General features: G+C 41.6%; 1 protein-coding gene across 10 annotated transcripts; it reads right to left on the bottom strand.

Annotated features, from left to right (window-relative positions):
* Nucleotides 1-1,637: 1,637 nt before the first annotated feature.
* LOC122402095 lies at nucleotides 1,638-19,060 on the bottom strand. Of its 10 annotated transcripts, XM_043404619.1 has the most exons (20): nucleotides 18,695-19,060; nucleotides 18,201-18,354; nucleotides 18,000-18,081; nucleotides 16,819-16,992; nucleotides 15,371-16,611; nucleotides 10,459-10,554; nucleotides 9,855-10,034; nucleotides 9,148-9,357; nucleotides 8,819-9,063; nucleotides 8,564-8,753; nucleotides 7,613-7,805; nucleotides 6,783-6,877; nucleotides 6,654-6,677; nucleotides 6,289-6,333; nucleotides 6,059-6,125; nucleotides 5,574-5,741; nucleotides 4,995-5,139; nucleotides 4,740-4,847; nucleotides 4,513-4,665; nucleotides 1,638-3,311 (listed from the first exon to the last, which is right to left on the bottom strand). In XM_043404619.1, the coding sequence occupies exons 5-20, from the start codon at nucleotides 16,127-16,129 to the stop codon at nucleotides 3,257-3,259; spliced, it is 2,733 nt and encodes a 910-aa protein (XP_043260554.1). In that variant the 5' UTR covers nucleotides 16,130-16,611; nucleotides 16,819-16,992; nucleotides 18,000-18,081; nucleotides 18,201-18,354; nucleotides 18,695-19,060; the 3' UTR covers nucleotides 1,638-3,256. The 10 variants fall into 10 exon arrangements, with proteins under 10 accessions (XP_043260554.1, XP_043260561.1, XP_043260555.1 ...); XM_043404626.1 differs by lacking the exons at nucleotides 18,000-18,081; nucleotides 18,201-18,354; nucleotides 18,695-19,060 and adding an exon at nucleotides 3,729-3,761 and having other exon boundaries at nucleotides 16,819-17,629; XM_043404620.1 differs by lacking the exons at nucleotides 18,000-18,081; nucleotides 18,201-18,354; nucleotides 18,695-19,060 and adding an exon at nucleotides 17,216-17,628.
* Nucleotides 19,061-19,126: the final 66 nt, after the last annotated feature.

The following is a 19,126-nucleotide window of genomic DNA, read 5'->3' as shown; positions in this document are numbered from 1 at the left end:
TACTCGTTCTACGATCGTATTCTCCAATTTTTATACTTTCGATCAAAATGGCTGCCCAGACCTACCCCAACACCGATCCCATCCCGGGTTCGCTGCTAGGCCGACGATCGCTCGTCTCGACCACCTTTTTCTCTGTTCTTTTGACCTAGTTTTCCTTTCAAACCAGTGACGTCATCTACGTCATTGAGAAGGCCGCCGACAACGCGCTCTAATTCCGAGCTTGCGATTGAATAAACTCGAACGGAGCTTGTCTCGACTTCCGTGCGCACGCACGCACTCACTCACGCAACGTGGGGCGCCTGTGTCGACCCTCGACGGTGTTCCAACCGTTTAAATTTGCGCCACTCTTTTATCGCGTAAAGGGGCACTGGCGCGAAAAAAAATTGCTTGTCCGGTGTTTACGCGCGATAGTTTTTTCGGGAAAGTTTCGGCGGGTCGAGTGCGTGGACGCAGCCCGTGAATAAACCGTGCGTCGATCCAGTGAGAACCAGCCAACGCAACGGAATCAATCGGGGACGGGGATAATCGAAAATCCATTGCACCATTCCATTCAGCCCCCCGGTCGGGTCGCGATGTGAAAACGTACGGTCGGGTCGTTGCGCTTAGTCGATGACGTCATCACGACGTCACGTCGTCATGGATACCCTGCCGTTCCGCCGGCGAACCCGCCACCCCTCCACTCTAGGAAACTCGACGAAAATTGGGGCTACGACCTCCAATTGGGTCGACGTGGTGTTCTACTTTGGATCGAGCCTCGAGTCCGACCGCCGAACACGTCACGCCTCTTCTGGATCTATCTATGGCTTTCGAGCTACCCCAGCATCCTGATCGTACTCCCCTACCCCTACATTCGGGAACTTCGATCTCGATTGTTTACCGGAACGGTGAAATAACACGACACGCCCGGAAGTTAATTCTGATACGTTTAAACCCTTATTGTTGAACGTCTAGACTGTCTGGACGGTGGATTTCGTTCTAAACGGTCCTCCAGACAGATCGGTGGGCAAAGGAATTTGTGACGAAGAGAAAACTATTTTTAAGGAGGTTTAGATGCGTTTTGTGTAAATCGTATCAACGACAAAGGGTGGAACTCAATTTTGAATTAAATGCACCGTCGCCACCTTTAAGAAAGAGGATGTTCGTCAAACACTTTGTGTTAAACAGAGTCCAATTATCAGTGTAAACAAATACTGTGAAATGGTTGCTTTTTTTCTAATCACCTCTTGACTAATATTTCTACTACATTGAAACCTCGTCTAATACTCTATTTGTACCAAAGGGAAATTTCTTTAACCAGTAAATGAATAAATAAATTTTGACAGAAAAACGAGATAATGGATAACTGTATTTATTAAGCAACAACGTTCGGACGAAACATTGCATATATTTACTTCACGTTCACAAGAAGAGTATTATGCTCTAACAGGAAGATGCAAAATGGACAGACACGAATTACGTAACCTAGAAGTACCAATCATAGTTTTGTAAACGATTGTTTAAGTTACTGTAAATTGGAGAATTTTTTTACTAAAATATAGAAACACGAACAAGGGATTTTTCTAGGTTTGAACTTATTTGAGGAGAGGACGAGAAGAAAGGCGTGTAAAATAACGCAACATAAAGGCCTTCGAACGGTGTAGAATCATACTGTAATATATTATTTTTCTTAACATAACACAATATTACTATCATTATCATTATTGTTCGCATTTCCCTAGCTCCTGCTTCACAAACATTCCGCCGTTCCTTTCCTACCTCAATAATAATAATAACAATAATAACAATAATAATAATCACAATCATAATAATATTATCAGCCGACTTTCTATACACGGTGTACGTAGACACGAATGTGCGCGTATAAGCATTCCATTTCGATACAGTCGATACGTCATCCCATAACAGTCGATAATATCAATTGAAAGTATTATTCCATCCACAGAATAAACGTACGATATTACGAAAATTACAAGCTTTCGCGTCTAGAGGCACTATCGTCGACATTTTTCGATTACATACTCAGTTTCCCGCGTCGCTTTCCCCGATCGTGCAACTTTTCCCAAAATTCTGTCGCGTCCAACCCGTTCACGACAAAGTGAATTATTTGTACTTTCTTCCACCGGGCGTCGCCGTTTGTCCAACCCAGTGTATTTCTTTCGTAAACGTAAAACAAAACAAAAAAGAAACATCTCGTAGAAGAACATTTTAGGCTTGGTGAGAAACGAAAAACGAGTGCCGCTAAAAAAAGAAACCCATTAAAGAAATTCTGAAAAATAAATGACTTTCTTTCAACGTAACGTATCAAATAAATTTGTTGACAACGGTAATAAATTTTATTTAGAGTAACTATTCGGATTCAAGCAACTGCCTAGATCCACTTGCAAACCTTGTCTAATTTTATTAACAAAAGGACAGATAAAAGTGGTCCGTTTGCACCGTTGGTGAACGATCATGTACCATCGGTGACGCACGCCGCTCGATAGGATGGTTGCTCGGTGTACCACCAGTGGTACATCCCGGCGTGAACAACCGAGAGAAACTAATGAAATTGGGAAAAGAGGGACGCGAGATACGATGTTAGAGCGTAAAACGGGGAATCGGTAGAAAATCGGACGTTTCGATGAAGGATACGGTTCGTTGAAGCGTAAAAAAACATGAAAATTCGAACGAGAATGCGTAAACTAAGAACGGATGTAGAAACGGGACGAATATTACGATTACTCGTCAATTTCATTTTATTTTTTTTCCGAGACGAAACGTATGCATATAGAAACACGATTTTTCGCCATTTTCCTGATGAAGAACAATTTCGCTTCTCGAGAACAGTTACGTCGAGATAAACGGTACGATTTTCTTCCATTCTGTTCGTTTCAGTTTCATTTCGTTTTCGTATCGTGTCGTGTATCGTTTAATATTTTTTTCGTTCGTAATTCGCATTCGTTTGTATCGGTTAAGAAGCGTAGTAAAGACAAGTAGATAACGCGCGCGACGATGCTATCGCGTTCGAAAGCGCTTCATGCCTCGAAAGCTAATCGTTTATGATTGCCGTGGAAAGCTTGCAGCTTGTGTCGCGTACGATTGCCTATAATTGCATAAAGTGCAACGCGATATGCCTCGTAAATTGTGAACAAGTACGAACGAAGCGATTCGAACGACAACTCGATGAAGGGGGGAGAAAAATGATTCGCTTTTAGTAAACGATGGTGGACAGGGTGAAAAGCGCTTGTTCGTTCAAGATCTGTCGTCCAAGACTTGGTCAGCAGAGACTGGTGGACGATTTTCGCTCGGGCCGTGGAATCTTTATGTAAGTGCTGGAAATAATCGAAATTCGTTTATTAGACGTACGTGTACATACGTGTGCGTTCATCGTAGATCAATCGAGTAGATACTTGTTAGAAGCAGGCAAAACACTGTTCTCTACATACGAACAACAAACGATTAGTATTTAGAAAAGCGAAAGAAGGGTGAATCGAAATTAAAGACTACAGTTTTCAACGTCCACCGAAGGAACAACGTGTACTGTTCGCTACTGGTAAGTTGGCAATCGGATGGAATGCGGGCCCAATTGGTCGAGACAAAGTGAGTCGACCCATTTTAACACAACCATAGAATCTGAACTCATCGAATAGAAAATACACACAACAGTTGTAGAAAACAAACAGAAGAAGAACTCGTTGTTCATGCGCAGCTACGTACTAGGAGATGCTTGGACATCGTCGGGAACTTACCCATCCTATTCACTGAGCACTGGCAGTAGAGACCTTACGCGACAATCGAATCAAAAGAAAACAGAATTAGCTCGTAGTTTCGCGACCGCTTATCCTTATAGGGACCATGGACGTAATGATTTATTGTACAATGAGTCGTTTACTGAATCGCAACGATAATCGTACGACAATACTGGGGTATTCAACACAGTTGCATCGCATAGTGGGACATTTACTCCCCAAAAGCAGGAAAAAAGGCATTTTATGAAAATCGAACATATGGGCCATAATTTAGTACGATCTTTTTACTATGCTAATCTGTAGAATGAAAATTACAGTTTTTTTTTAAAGTAATCGATTAGCAACTGGAAATCAACAAAAAACTATTATACATCATTATTGTACAGTGGTATGCGAATTTGTTAAAAATCAAAAATGGGCAAATTTTTCGGCGAAAAAAAAATTTTTAATCGTTCTGGAAAAATTATTTTCAGTTGCGGGGTCAATTACAATAATTTTTGGTAAATACGCATAACCCCGAAATCCTACGCAGTTTCGAGAAAAAAAGTTCTTTTTCAAAAATATAGTCGATATTAATGTTTAAAAAGTTATAACTCTATCTACTAGTTGTACAACAAACCACTCACATTTAACAATTATCGTTTCAATAGTGGTATCAACGATAATTGTACGAAAATATGTTACGTCTGTGGCCTCTATTACGTTGCTATCATGCGTTTGTTCGGTTCTGAAAGAAACCGAAATCGAATACGTTTCATAGTAAAACGAAAGACTTCTCACTTACAGTTCGATGCTCTGAATAGTAGACGTGGGACATGTCGTATCTACTTTAACGTGACAGTGTTTGTGACACTTCATTTGACAGTCCCTACACTCGTAGCCCTGTTTGCCCAATCTTCTCGCGAGCGTTCGTTTGCATACTTCGCACACGGTCCCGCTGAAACGAAACGCTTTGCTCGAACGAAATTCCACTCCATCCGTTGGTCGTCAAATTCCTCGTCGACTACTTACCCAGCCATGTGTTTTGCTATAAAGGTATGATCGTTGAATATGTGAAGCTTTGTGCCTTTTTTCCTCCATTTGTTTTTCTGCGCCAGCGACAGCGGTACCAGATAATGTCTAAAACCAACAAGTGTTCTTTATTTTTTTAAGCCTTGCTCGCATGCTTACTTTTTTTACCTAGCGAACTACAATCGCTAATACTTTCTTACCCTATAATTATATTTTTGCAAAACAAGGACGTCGAAAATTCTGTATGTTCCTTACTTTTTAATGCCGTTCTCGAGAGTCTCAAGAACCAATGTGGAAGCCTCGTTTACGTAGGTTCTGGTCGACGCTCCGCTTATTCCGGACGCCTCGCTCAAACTGGAACGCCTCGACTGCTCTTCCCTTCCTGGTATCGATAAACGGGCTATAAAATTCAAGCGAAACAATCGTTTGCACATTTGTAGCGTTAGTCGTGATCGAAAATGAACGGCGTTAGCGTTAGCATTCGATATCGTTATTGGCATTGGCATTGGCATTAAAATTGGCTTTGGCGAAGATTTGCTTTTTCGATCGGATAAATTTGCAGCGACCGATGACGTTTCGAACGAAATTACTTTCGTCGCGTAAACTGGTCGTCGCTGTTGCATCTCCTCGCTAACCGATTATAATCGTACTCACCAACGTCGCGTGCCATCACGCAGAAGATTTGCACGCAAAACAAACAAGTAGAATTTTATACTAACTACTCGAGCTAATGGGAATATTGTTAACTCTAAATTAACAATCTCTAAGTTGTACTTTAAATTTACGACCTCTCTTACGATTTCGAAATGTACGGGGTGGCTCGAACGAACGTACCGGAACCGGGATCGCGCGCTCTGTCCGCGGATATGGATCTGGAGTGAGCGTCCTCGTGATTCGTGTCGCCTTCCGGTCCCACGGATCTGCTCCTCGTTTTAGACCGACTCAATCGCTTTCTTATCGTGCCGAAGAAGTCTCGCCGTTTTCTTCGCGTTCTTCCTCTGTCTGTAACAAAAAAATCAACGCAATGTTGTCTATAATTAACTATAATTAAGTTTTTAATTAGCTAGATGCAACGAATGGTACCGTAAACATTAACTCGTAGCATTATACTTTTTTTCCATTGTTTTTCTTTGGTGTCTTTCTGTACTCCAAATCGTGTAAACATAGTGTTGTTTAGGCAGTTTTAGCAGTAAATTAAAAGTCTGATATAAAACTACCATAATTCAAAATAGTAGGTACAATCTGTATGATAAAAAGTTATTAGATTCGCGTGAAAACTGGTGTTTGAGAATGTTTGTACGCGGCGTTATGTTAAGTACCTTCGGAATTGGACGAATTCGGTGTACTTTCTGGTCCTGACGTCACGCTACTATCTTTGGGTCCATGCTGAAACGAACGAAGTCGAACGTTTACATACGGATAGTCGATGTTATAGCAGACAAAATGCATATTTTCGAATCAAGCGTAACGCGATTAACGACGTTAGAAAGTTAAGCTACAACGAGCTGAAAAAGCAAGACAGTTGTGATACAATAACAAACATAATTACCTCCGGGGATATTTCTTGCCAGTTCCCGTATTCCGTCAAGGCGACCTGTCGAATTAGTAAATACACGCCACTCAACTGACGATTATTAGTATTCTCGTGGAACGGAGGAACGTTTCAAACGATAGACAAACTTGAGAAAAAAAAGGGGAACGCGATAAGTTACGTACGTATAGGGTGTTTCTTCAGGAACTCTACATCTTCAGAGGCATACAACTATTGATTGAATTGAGAATTTAAAGTGGTGAAAATAATGCAAAAAGAAAAACTCGAAAACGGGGCAGTCGTATATAATTATCGTTGTGGATAGCGATTAGGGCGACGAGGATGATGCCAAGCAATGGAATGCTCGCAGATGTATGACTTACCTTGACCACTTGCCGCTCGGATTGCTGGAAAAAAATGCACAAAAACATAGGCAATAGTGAATCGTTACGAGTTAGTAGGGAAGAAAAAATGTTTTGTTTGTATTTAACGTGCAGATTTTTTGGGCATACCCTTTGTTGACTGTGCACGATCAGGGTCCCCTTGTTTCCGTTGGTGTGGCCAGTTCTGTAGGGCGAGTCGACTACGTTGCCGTTCGTCAGGTAGTCTGCGAATTATGTTTTACCATCGATCAGATTCTGTAGTCTTTGATCTAAGCGTAAAAGAAACGTATAAGGATTTACAACGTTCTACTTCCGTCTTATTCTACGAAGCGTCGGTCATTTCGTTTACCAGACGATATATATCCGCGTTTGGCTACGTTTACCGGGCGTTGCGTGTACCATTCGCGCGTTTATTGTGATCGTTAATTCGTCAGGATCGGTCCTCTGGTAGCCGAAATAACTTCGAAGGATTGTCAATCGGGGAACATTCCGATCGGGTGGCGGGCGTAAAAACCATTTAAATCGTGCTGAGGGAACGTTAACACGGCCGTTAGATATCGGAGTGAGGGAGGTAAAAAAAGTGGGGGTGGAGGGTGGCAAAGAATCTATGCACAATACGCGTATGCATTTCATGCGAATTACTAGTGAACGCGTACACGAGATCGATCGGTGGTCCCATGACGAACAGACGCGACTCGACCCTTACGGGAGGAACGTCGACACCGTCGGGATCGGTGAAAAAAGGATGCAGATACTAAGATACTGTGTTTAAGAAATTTATGAAATTGGAACGTGTGTTGTCACAGATGGTAGGTTTGCAAAGAGAACGCGACTCTTCTTTAGAGGGGTCGCGACACGTAAAGGAGAGTATTGTATAGGTGATACTAACGGGATATCACTATGATTTCACACTCGTGAATACGAACGCAATGCCTTTCAGATAAGTAGTTGGTAATTACCCCCATCGGATAGAACGGTAGAGTCGTACAAGATAAGTGTGCTGTTACCATTGTTGTAATTTAGACTATTGTCGCTGATGACATTTGTCGTATTGTAGGTACGAGGAGTCGGTGACACCGGCTTTATCGTCTCCTTCACCTTGTAAGGTTTGTTCCCAATTTGAGGCACCTCTGCACCCTCGATGAACAGAAACTGAGAAAAGAGAGACAGAAAAGAAAGACAGAGACAGGGGACGGGGGGAGGTGAAGAGAACAACGAAACGGCGCTACGAAAACGGTAATCGCAGATTGCGTCGAAAACCCTTTAACTCTTTCGGTGCTAATCCTTTCAGACGATCCAAAATGAACTAAACTAAAGTAAATGAATCTCTAATGTATGTATACGTTTCTTTCTTAATCACGCCCTGAAATATCGTTTGCTAGCGATATACCTGTACAGAGTGCTCCGTACAGTAATGATTCTTAAAATGAACGTGTTCATTTTTCGTACAACAAAGACAAAATTCGTAATTATTCATCTTTATATTTATTTGACATAGTTTCGTCGAAATTTCTTGTCTGTAATAGTTTGAAACACATGTTCTGGTCTATAAATAATATATAAAATGAATTACTTCACTTTCTGTTATTTGATACGTAATAAAATGATATTTGGATACCTGATACAATAATGATTCTTAAAATGAACGACGTTCCAATGTTGGGCGCATTCATTTTTCGTGCAGCGGAGGTGAAATTCGACACCACAGGGATAGAAACGTTCAATTTACGAATCACGCCAGGAGTTCATTTTACGAATCATCACTGTATCCAAACCGACAATTATTTACGACTCGACCCAAAGAAATATTCGATGAATATCATGAAAAATAAGAAGAATTTCGCCTAGTGTACGAGTCAATAGCACCGAAAGGATTAATCTGACCCGTGAACGTCGCTCGCTGTACATACCTCGACCGTTAGGGTGCCGGTGATGTCATCCTCCTCGTAGGGCCTACATTGCAACGGTATAATCTGCCTTTGGCTGGGATTCGCTAGAAGCTCGTCGACGCCCACGATGCCCAGACCCAGAAATCGTTGAGACTTGTTCGCGCGATCGTAAACCTCCAGCAACACTTCCGTCGTGTTCCGACTCACGTCGCTGTGGAAGAACAACGATGAGAGACCTAACGACCGCGACGATTTACGATCGACGACGCAACTTACAATAAGAACGCTTCGTCCCATAACGGATTTCGCGTATCCTTTTTCACGGAGGTTTGATTCTTTTGAGGCGGTTCGTCCAGTTCGACCACGCAATACGGTTCCGTGGCGCCTTTCTCTCCGCCGAGTTCCGTCGCCCTGACCACTTTCACGAGCAACCGTTTGTCACCGGCCACGTATTGATTCTGCGTTGGACTCTGGGTCCGGGTCGGTTGACGTTGAGGTTGAGTAGAACCGCTGGACGTGCTCTACAAATAGAAACTCGAAAGATCCCCGATCGAACGAGTGACGCAAAAACGAGCATAAAGACGACGTCTGAAATATGAACTTACCATGCTGTCGTAATGCACCGGCAACGAGAAGCCGGATTGATTCGATGTCTGTTCTCTCCATAGGCGCGGACAGCTCGGATATTGAAACAGATTCAAATGAACATTGGTCCCCCTTAATGCGCCTACCACAATTTCCGTTACGACTTCCTGCAACTGGCTCTCGTCCAGATCTTTCTTTATAGTGCCTACGGGGGCCAACGAAACTTTCACCTACGATAGAAACATATCAACCGATAAGCGTAGGTCTGCTATTATGTTAGATGTATCGTTCATAAGTCACCGGGCATTCTGTTCGTCCATCTTGGAAAATGGAAGTTAAAGTGCCGACACAATTTTCTGAAGCGACTTTATTAGCTTTTTTATGGTTATTTTAAATTACTAGTTTACTGTAAATCTGATAAAAACGCGTTTAAAACTGAAGGACAATACTACAGAAAGGATGGAATAGTATTAATAACAAAAATTTTTTAAAATAGTTATCGATGGAATTTATCTATTAGTTTGAACGATCGTCGTAAAATATTTTGGTGAATTTGTGACGTATAATATGAGTTATGTTTCCTTTATAATACAATGAATAAATAAGCGTTTCGTTTTATTTAATTTACATCGCTTGAGTGTTAATTCGTTTTTATTGTACGTTCGTTAAGTGCCCGGTGACTTACGGACGGCATCGCGCAGCAACAAGTACGAGAAACGACACAAACCTCCGGCCAGCCGTCGCATTTTAAATCTAGGAGAAGTTTCTCTGTGATGCAAATTACGTTTAATCGCGCGCGAAAACGATTCACGTTTACACGATAGTGCCTAACGTCCAGTTTATCGCCTTTCCGACGAAACGCCTTCAGCTGCAACGCCGGAGTCGCCTCGCAATCGCAGGTGATCGCCTGGAACAAAGTAACAAACGCGGAGGATCCAATCAAACGCGAAAGAAGATACTAAAGTCAGGAGATTAATTACTGTTTTATATTTTTTCAAAACTAGACTATAGACTGTATCTGGAAACGTTTCAGATTGAACATCAGTAATTTGTGCAACACACAACTGCTGAATTTATTTAGTGCTCTCTTATAACTGTATTTTGGGAACCAAGTGAGATTTTAACCAAGATGGTGATATTAATTCTTTCAAGGGTTCTCTTTTATCAGTAAAATAGCATACGTGGAATGTATGATTACAACAATTTTAGTCACGAGTAAGAAATAATTTGTAAATTATTATAGTAGTTTACGTATGAATTTAGAATTTTTATCCATTATTCATAAATAAAATTTAACTACCACTGCAATGACGAAATTTGTAAATACGTACCACATCGTCTTTGGAATCGCATTCGCAAAAGATATTAGAGAGATTCGGTGGATACGTTTCAGGAAGAACGCGAACAAACTCGACTCCAACTCCATGCTGCAATAAGAAACGTCTCTATTAGACATACGAACAGATGGATACGGTATTAATATTCAAAGCGTAATTAAGTAGAGTCATACTCCGAACATACATACTAATTGGTACTAAAAGTAGTTGACGTAAGTCGAGAAATATACAAGTCAGAGTAAGCGCGATGCACATACATCGTTCATAAATCACCGGACGTTTTGCTCGTCTTGAGAAATGCAAATTAAGGTACGGATACAATTTTCAAAGCAATCTTATTATCTTCTTTTACTATAAATTTTGTAACGCGTGTATAAGATCAAAATAAATAAGGAAACAAATTTTAAACGCGTTTAAAATCAAATAAGGCCTAGTAACAAATATTACAGAAAGGTTGGAATTGAATTAATGAATAGTAAAAAATAATTATCCAGAGAATTTCACCATTAATTTGAAGTCGATGCTTTGATAAAATGATAATTTTAAAAATTGTTTGTTACCACTTTGGTAAAATTAAGTTGCATTTACTTTATAATGTAATGAATAAATTTTAATAAATAATTAAGTATTAGTTAATTCGTTTTTATTCCTCGTTCATTAAGAGCGTATGCACTATGCATTGCTGAATACGAGTTTCATTTAATCGTACAATGTCTGTGCATGGTGGCACAGACATTTCACTTGCTCCTGTCTGACTGACAACCAGTAGTGCACAGTGCATAAAAAAGTACACTATGGTGGTTAGGGTGGATATATTTTTAGATTGGGCCTATCAAAGCTAGTTTCTGTCAAAACAATTTTTAAAATAGCTCAGAAACATTGTAATTTTAATTTTGAATCCTTCATGTTTCCTTGTAAAACTACATTTAGGTTTCATTGTATAATTGTTTAATCGAATGAAATTAAACTTTCAACAAAAATGAGGGTACAGATTTTTATTTATATCGTATAACTTCTCTTCTTTGTTGTTGCGCTCCATAGATGCTTGAACCTATTACGTACACGCGACTACGCGAAATCACTGACTCACACGACATTGCTATTGCGTTCGATAACCGGAAAATGACTTCTGCGGCCACAATGAATCAATGGAGGACAAGATATATCGTGAAAGTAGAAACGAAGTAAACACAGGTAACCTTTCGTATTATGAAACTTCGAATATGAGTCAACGCACATATTCAGGCTACATTAAATGTTAGAACTTTAATACACCATTCACAAGCAAACTTTACATAACATTTTCTTCTTATTTTCGGCCCTAGATTATTCTTCTAAAATATATTAAAGTAGAGGACACCCTGTTTTATATTGCAAAGTCCCTACCGGAAGTGGCAATCGTTGGGGACGCTAACCATAAATTGGAAATTAAATTTTAGTACTCAATTTAAGAAAAAAACTCAATCGACTTCCACGAAGGTAATAGCTAGTCGTTGAAAGAAAATTTTGTTCGTCTCTGCAGGATGGCGACTCGTCACGAATACGGTAAATGTATCGAGTCACGAATCACTCGGTGAATTCAACCCGTTCGTCGACGTTTGATGGGATTTCTCGTCGTTTGCATGTACATACAACGATTTCGACTTGGTCGGCGTCGCGTGTCTGGGCGAGCTAAGAACGAATAATAGCACGATCGAGATTGCGTTAACAGAATCCTAGTCGGCGTTTAACGCGGTCATAAACGGTTCGCCTTTCTCACAAATGTCAGGGACGCGTACACGCTTATACGCGTGTATGACGAGCTCGACGGCGAACCTGCGGAGCCTCGGGACGCAAAGTAAAATTGTCTGACACCAAAGTGTGGCGGCGAGACGATGATGTTTTCGTTGCTCGAAAACGCCCACGCGAGTCAAGAAGTATGTCTCGCCTTATCTCGTCCTGCCGGTTACCCATTCGTCGGCTACATATTATGTGTTACCCTAACAGCGGAAGACCACTGAACGCCGCAAATAGGAACGATCAAAAAATAAATTACTACATTTGTAAAATGAAAAATTAATCGTTCGAACGTAATAATGAATTCTGTTTTGATACACTTAAATTTATATTCCTTGATATTGATAAACCTCTATTTATATTTGATAATTGTTTACTAATTCGATCGAAGAATGTGCAGGTTAATGTTTTAAATTCACGCGCGATAGTGAAAACGTACTTTCACTGTCCGTCATTAGTGGACGTTGTTCGTTATAAATATTCATTCGCGTATATATTTAAGGCTGCTATATTCGTGTCATGATTTAATTATCGTTGTACGTGGGAAGCATGAAACGTTCCTCATTAACGTATATGAAACACCATCGAACGCTATTAGATAAATATAATAACATCGGTTATGCATTGATAGTAATCAATTTTTTAACTATACCGAGCTGTTCGATTCTTCCAATTTTTTATTTTTGAATTAAGATTCTTGTTTGTAAATTTGTTTTATCTATTACATTTTTAAAGTGTTTTAAAGTCGTATCAACCCCCTAATTATTAGCGATTACAAACTATTTTGAACATAAAACTAATTTTTTTTTTAATTTAATGAGCTTGCCTATTTTCTGAGTATTTTACATTATTTTCTACTATATCAAAAGGCTATGTATATTCATAAATAAGTAAATAATAACAACATTGTGCAGAACTAATTTAAAACTACAATTTTTTCGTACATAGTTTTAATGCATTATTAATACTTTTATCGGCATGCCGCATTTTATGTAATTCAATACAAGGTTTTCTTAGCTAATTACATATTTGCTTTTACTGTTTACCCTTCTGATAGGATAGCGTGATGTTCTATATCCTACTTTAATCGGAAGATAATAAGGAACACGCCGAAAGCGAAAGTTTCGTTCAAATCGATTCAGTACTTTCAGAAATTAACTTGCACAAACAAACGAACGCCATTTTATCTTACCCCTTTCTGTCATAACATAGATAAAAAGTATTGTCGGGGTTTAATTTTTTTACTTTTGATTCTCAACCACTCATATACAAGGTGTTTCTGATCAACTATCGGAAAGGGATGAATCTATATAAAATTAATAGGGACGAATACGTCCCAATACTTCATCGACAGATCGCCTAACGTTTTTAAAAATATACTAATTACAACGATTATGGTGTATAATATTAACCCTGGAATGTCAACGTAAACAAAGTTGAAAATTAAAGCTAAAACGAGTTGAAAAATGTAGAGTGACATTTTTTTTCCTACGAAGATTCATTTCCTAATAGATCTGTATTGAAAATTCGTCGAGTACTCGCGAAAGTGACTGTGGCCGTAGACTACTTTTCGTTGCGTTTGTATTTATAAACATTACTAATGTCATAGCTTGTTATCGTTTCTGAGTCAGACACTTAGTCTTTGTTATTCAGTCGATACGACTACACACTGTAATCGAGAGTAACTGACATAATTCTCGCGTTAGGTGTGTGTGCCGGCAACGCATTTATGGCTTCGTCGACCCGATGATTGTTTCCGACAAATTACAAGCAACACAGAGGAAGAAATTTTGCTCAGTTTACGAGAAAACGATAGGAACAAGCACGTGGCAATTTACCTCTCGAGAAAATGTTTCGAAAAAAATTGTTTTTCAAATATTAGACAAATACAAATTACTTTTTGGGGAAAAGCATATTACTGCTTGAATCGTTAAAATGTCCACTGTTGCGATAGTTTTTCATATCTAGAGATAATTTTTACATTACGTATACAAAGTGCTATGCGAGGAATACACTATATTCGTTTCCAACGTTTCTACTACTATGGTGATGATCCTCTTCAGGATGTGTAAACCTCAAATTTAAACGTAACGCAAGAATTTGTAGTGTACAAATTTTTGCAGTAATAAAAGAATAAAAATATTTTCGTTTCATCATTAACTTTTTACTATTCAACACGATTAATCTGCAAAGCAATACAATATTACGAATGCTGCATATTTGTCGAACGTAGGCGCGAGTGATATCATCCGAACGTGCACGTGTGCAAGAATCTTCAACATCGGTTTGTACGAAGACAAAGCATCGTTCGAAAAAACGCCACTGTAAATTTTTGGGTTGCAAAATAGCTAGTATGGAACACGTAATTTTTAAAATCTATAAAAAACAGAGTAGTATATTTGTTTCTTAATGAAACCAACGCGAAAAGCCGATGTAACTTACGAAAAATTATGTTCAAACGATTAAAAATCTCCAATTTATTTCAAATTGAAAATAATAAAGGAAGCGACGGTATAGAACACCTAAAGAAAATGGAACTAACGTTTGCTGTCGGAAACGAATTTTAATTAAACGATACAAATAAACAAATGCCTCTCGTTTCTAAACATTTTTACGTCCTTTAAAGAAATAGGTGCAATGAATGCAAGAATTGGGCACACGAAGAATGTACCAAACAACGTGATCCAAAATTGTGAAAGCGAATAAGAATTACAGATAATTTTAGTTTTTTTATGCTTATCAATTTTATCTTTGTTGAGTACTACGATTTAGTTTAATAAATAACTAGATTTCTTCAAGAATAAAAGCGTGTTACTATTGACACCGTGTTACAATCGCTCCAGGGTAAGGGACGGTTAACACTTTCTCTGTCTTCCATTTTTTACTAATAACTTATTAAGTATTACTTGGCATAATCATACATTTTTATACAACAATTTTAATTCTAAGTGTAATACTTTTTGAGTTATCGTATTCCAAAGTAAAAGCGTTACTATTGACCCCGGTCTCCCCTACGATTAGCGAGGTTCCATATTAGTTGGGTTTACCCTATGTCGACGCCGGAACAACCGCCACCGACGAGAGTGAAAACGGTCGCTGCTAGCAGCTTATTAGTCCCGTATCGACTCACCTCGTCGACAGAGTTGTTGGTGAACTGGTTGAGGGAGGCGACCCAAACCGCCAATAGTTCGTCCAGGATCGCCGGGTCCGAGTAAAGCCAGACGATGACCTCGTTGACCCAGCGCACCGCGTCGGGATCGGCGCCCGTCGCGGTCGGCAAATGCAGGCTTCTGGAACTCCTCGCGGGGCTGATCAGAACCCCGGAGGTTTTCCTGGCGGTGAGCCGTTTACGAACAGGTGGAGTGGGCGGGACGTAGGCCGTGGAACCGATCCCGGCGGACGTAGCGAAGCCACCGCTACCGGTAGCACCGGAACCGGCGCCACCGCCGCCACCACCTGCCCCGCTCGATCCAACGGAAGTCTTTCCGGCGGTCGTCGAGCCACCCGAACCGACACTCTTTTGCTTTCCAACGGGAATTGACTTGCTTCCGACAGCACCGCCGCCTCCAGCACCCGCGCCACCGCCACTACCGACAACACCACCAGCACCGACACCGATATTATCGCCGTGAACGATATGGCCGTCCTTGGCGGCAATTATCGTAGCAGAGGTAACCTCGTTCAAAACGAACCGATTGTAAACGTATTTACCGACGCACAGCACCACCAGCCCGAACAACATCCAACCGAATATTAGCATCGATAACGTATCCATGGTCGTGTCACCAGTCGAGTCGAAACTGCATATCAGATCGTCCACCCGCTCGGCCAAGTCGGCCATATTGCCCCATCGTTCGACCAACCAAGTCCAATTGGATTCCAAAAACATTCTTTTCTATTTTCACCCGCGAGCGGACAGCGCCCCACTACCGCCTTATTACGAGCTATTAATACGCCGTGCGTATACCCTGGGCCCCCAGGACTACGGCACTGCTTCGTCTCGATTCTGCCTCGCGACCGTCCGCGTCGTCTCTCAACGATCTCGCCTCGCGCGGAGCATACCGATCAACAGCCATCCGTCGTCATCCCGCCGGTTCTCGCGGCTCATCGACCGCGCGTTCACCGATTTACTTCGATCTTCTCCTTTCCTAGGACCCAAGTTCGATCAAAGGTCGCGTATCGTCGTCTCCTCTGTCCGCATCGTTTCCAGACGCCTGGTCGCCGTTGGCCTCGAGCTCGATCTCTCAAGTAGGATTCAAAGTCCAAGACCAAGTCCAAGTGCGATCGAAACTCGATCCCGATACCCGAACGCAATCGTTTCTATTTTGCCAAACCACAAGACGGTGGGACGACGATTTCATTGCCTCGATGCTGAAACAAAGATTGGTCGATTGTGCACCTCGCTTTCTTAAACGATCTACGAATAATCTACGCGAAGAAGAGTGTATCGGGAACGCGATAAGACATGTGGAAGGTTGTTGATTGCTTCTCTCGTCCCGCGCCTTGGCTCGCGATATCCTGTCGGGCCGCGTGGACGCGCAAACCTCGTGCTAAGCTCGACGATAGACTATCCCTTACCGATGCTCCGTCAGCCGTGGCCAGCGCGTCGCGTCATCTTCTATTCGTGGAATGGTCAGCCTTCGTTCTTGTCACTTACGTGTTCGCGCGATTCCCGATAGACGCGCGAACGCGCTATCAGCTAGTTCCCCTTCGTTCCCCGGTGTCTTCTTATTTAGAGACGATAACTTGCTTCTGAAACGCAAAACACACATTTTCGTGAGCCATTCTCGTCGCTGGCTACGTTTCTTCGCGAGTACATCGTCAAAACGTCTGGAACGAATGCGGTGCAAGAGTCGCGCTGCAACCATCGACGGAACGACTCTGCGGCATTCTAACGTCACGTTTCCGAGTCAAACTCTCCCTCTGTCGGTTCACTTTTCGAGGCTCCTGTACCCTCCTCCGCGCTGCGCCGTACCGTGGGCGTCGTACAGATTGCTACCGCGCGAATCGAGAAAAACGAAATGAAACGGATCGACGAACAGGTTCGAAACGTGTCGTCGACGTGTAGTGTCTGGCGGCGAATCTTCCGCCGGCTGATGCACGGACGATCGTGACTCGGACTCTGGACGAGCCCGCGATACGCGTATCGTGATCGTGACGCACCGTATCGGCGATCGAGCGTTCCACTTCGAGAGTACAGAAAACGATTTACATTTGACGCTATGTACAGCGAAACGTTTGACAGTCACCGCGCTGTGTTCGCGGCGAATTGCTGCGTCTCTGCACCGCGTGTCTCCGTAGCTAGTTTCCGTTCCCCCCTTCGTCGATTCGTTGGTCGCTCCCTAGGCCACGCCGCGTTGCGCCGTCACCCGGATCCTCACTGCGCCGGCTGCGTTTCTTCGTCTTCCCTCTATCGCTTTACTCTACCGTCGCGACGCGTGGTCGACCGCGTTTACTCGCGCGCAAGCGCGATAACGCGCTTGTCGCATCTACCTTTTTCGACTTTCGATTCGTTCGTTTCTCCAGTCGCCGATACTGCGCGAAAATAACGTCGGTTGACCTCGTTTTTCCCGCCCGACCAGTTCGAAGCTAGTTAGGCGAGCGGGAAACCCCCCCCAAAAAGACCAAGGTAAACGCACCACTATTCCACAAATTTCATTTTTTCGATCACCGGCTGGAGCGGGATCTATTTAAAATTGAGAAGCATTTTAAATTCTTTTATAAGGATACGTTTCAACGGAGAAAGAACTAATCGTTACCTTCTTGTTTCGTCTCCGGTACTCTTGTAGAAAATAAATATATTATTCTGTTTCTTCTCTTGTTCGATTCATTCGACGAAAACTGTAATAAACCAATAAATGCAATTAACAGAAGAGAATTAAGATACGCAAAGTCAAACTGTATACGTAATGAGTTTAGCAATAACAGTTTTTTTTCACGCTTGCTTGCGAAATACATACCTTGTTTTCTTCCTTGGGACTCTATTTTTCTTCTGCTATGCATTTTCTGTACCACTCAATTATACGCGTAATCGGCATGACGATGTAGAAAACGATTATTCAGGTCAAGAATTGGCCAATATTAATTTTCAACCAGTCAGCAAAAAATCGGACTCTGTGAAAAAACTCTTACTAATATCACTGTTAACTTTCAAGGGAACAAGCAAGGCGTCTTGTAAGACGAAAAATACAGAAAGTATGCATATTTATAAAATACAACAAATTTGAAATTGTGTAGTTTACAATTGTCTAAAGTCAAAGTTTTGGTTTAACGCGTTAAAGAATAATGTTTTTCGGGTCAATTTACATTACAGTATCGTTTTTCAACATTGCTGTTGCGAAAGAAAATTCGAAAATGTTTCAAAAAAAAATAACTGACGCAAGAACTTTGACTTAAACTAAAACTTAGGTTTTTTATAACAGTTAAGAGTAAGTTTCCAAAAATCTAAACCTACGTTACAATGGTTTTCAAGTCTCGAGTACACCGAGTACACAAAAAATAGAGGAAAAAACTATTATTAGCCGGTGGGACAGAAGTAGCCGCTCGATGACACGAAAATAGGGGTTTCTCGCTCGCGTATAGTTTCACGGTCGTTGCCGCGTCCTCCGCAACTTCCGGCTCTCGAGCATCGAACGAACCAGAACGCGTGTGCCGCGACGAAGCCGGCCGGCGCGGCGCCACCGAGACTATGTTTCTATTATTTTTGCTCGCGTCACGCTCTCGATTCTCTTTTCGTTATCGATCCGACGAAAGACGGCGAATTATGTACCCAGATCCCTGAGCCACGGCGCGAAACGACGCGAACCGACGGTGTACGCGACGCGGCGAACGTGCAGTTTATCCGCGCCCAGAAAACGCTGTCTCGATCCTCCAGCGAAAACATACC

The sequence above is a fragment of the Colletes gigas genome, unplaced genomic scaffold (assembly GCF_013123115.1).
Source record: "Colletes gigas isolate AHSC1104 unplaced genomic scaffold, ASM1312311v1 Colletes_gigas_Sc00033, whole genome shotgun sequence".
NCBI classification, from domain to species: domain Eukaryota; kingdom Metazoa; phylum Arthropoda; class Insecta; order Hymenoptera; family Colletidae; genus Colletes; species Colletes gigas.
This window is presented reverse-complemented; position numbering and strand designations above follow the sequence as displayed.

Bases quoted from the DNA above. Each gene is read 5' to 3' on its own strand.
- LOC122402095 (XM_043404619.1), bottom strand. From the start codon at position 16,129: ATGTTTTTGGAATCCAATTGGACTTGGTTGGTCGAACGATGGGGCAAT. The intron at 5,140-5,573 runs GTACGTTCGTTC...TGAATTTTATAG, and splicing joins AGCGCGCGATCCCGGTTCCG to CCCGTTTATCGATACCAGGA. The intron at 4,666-4,739 runs GTAAGTAGTCGA...GTTTCGTTTCAG, and splicing joins ATAGCAAAACACATGGCTGG to CGGGACCGTGTGCGAAGTAT.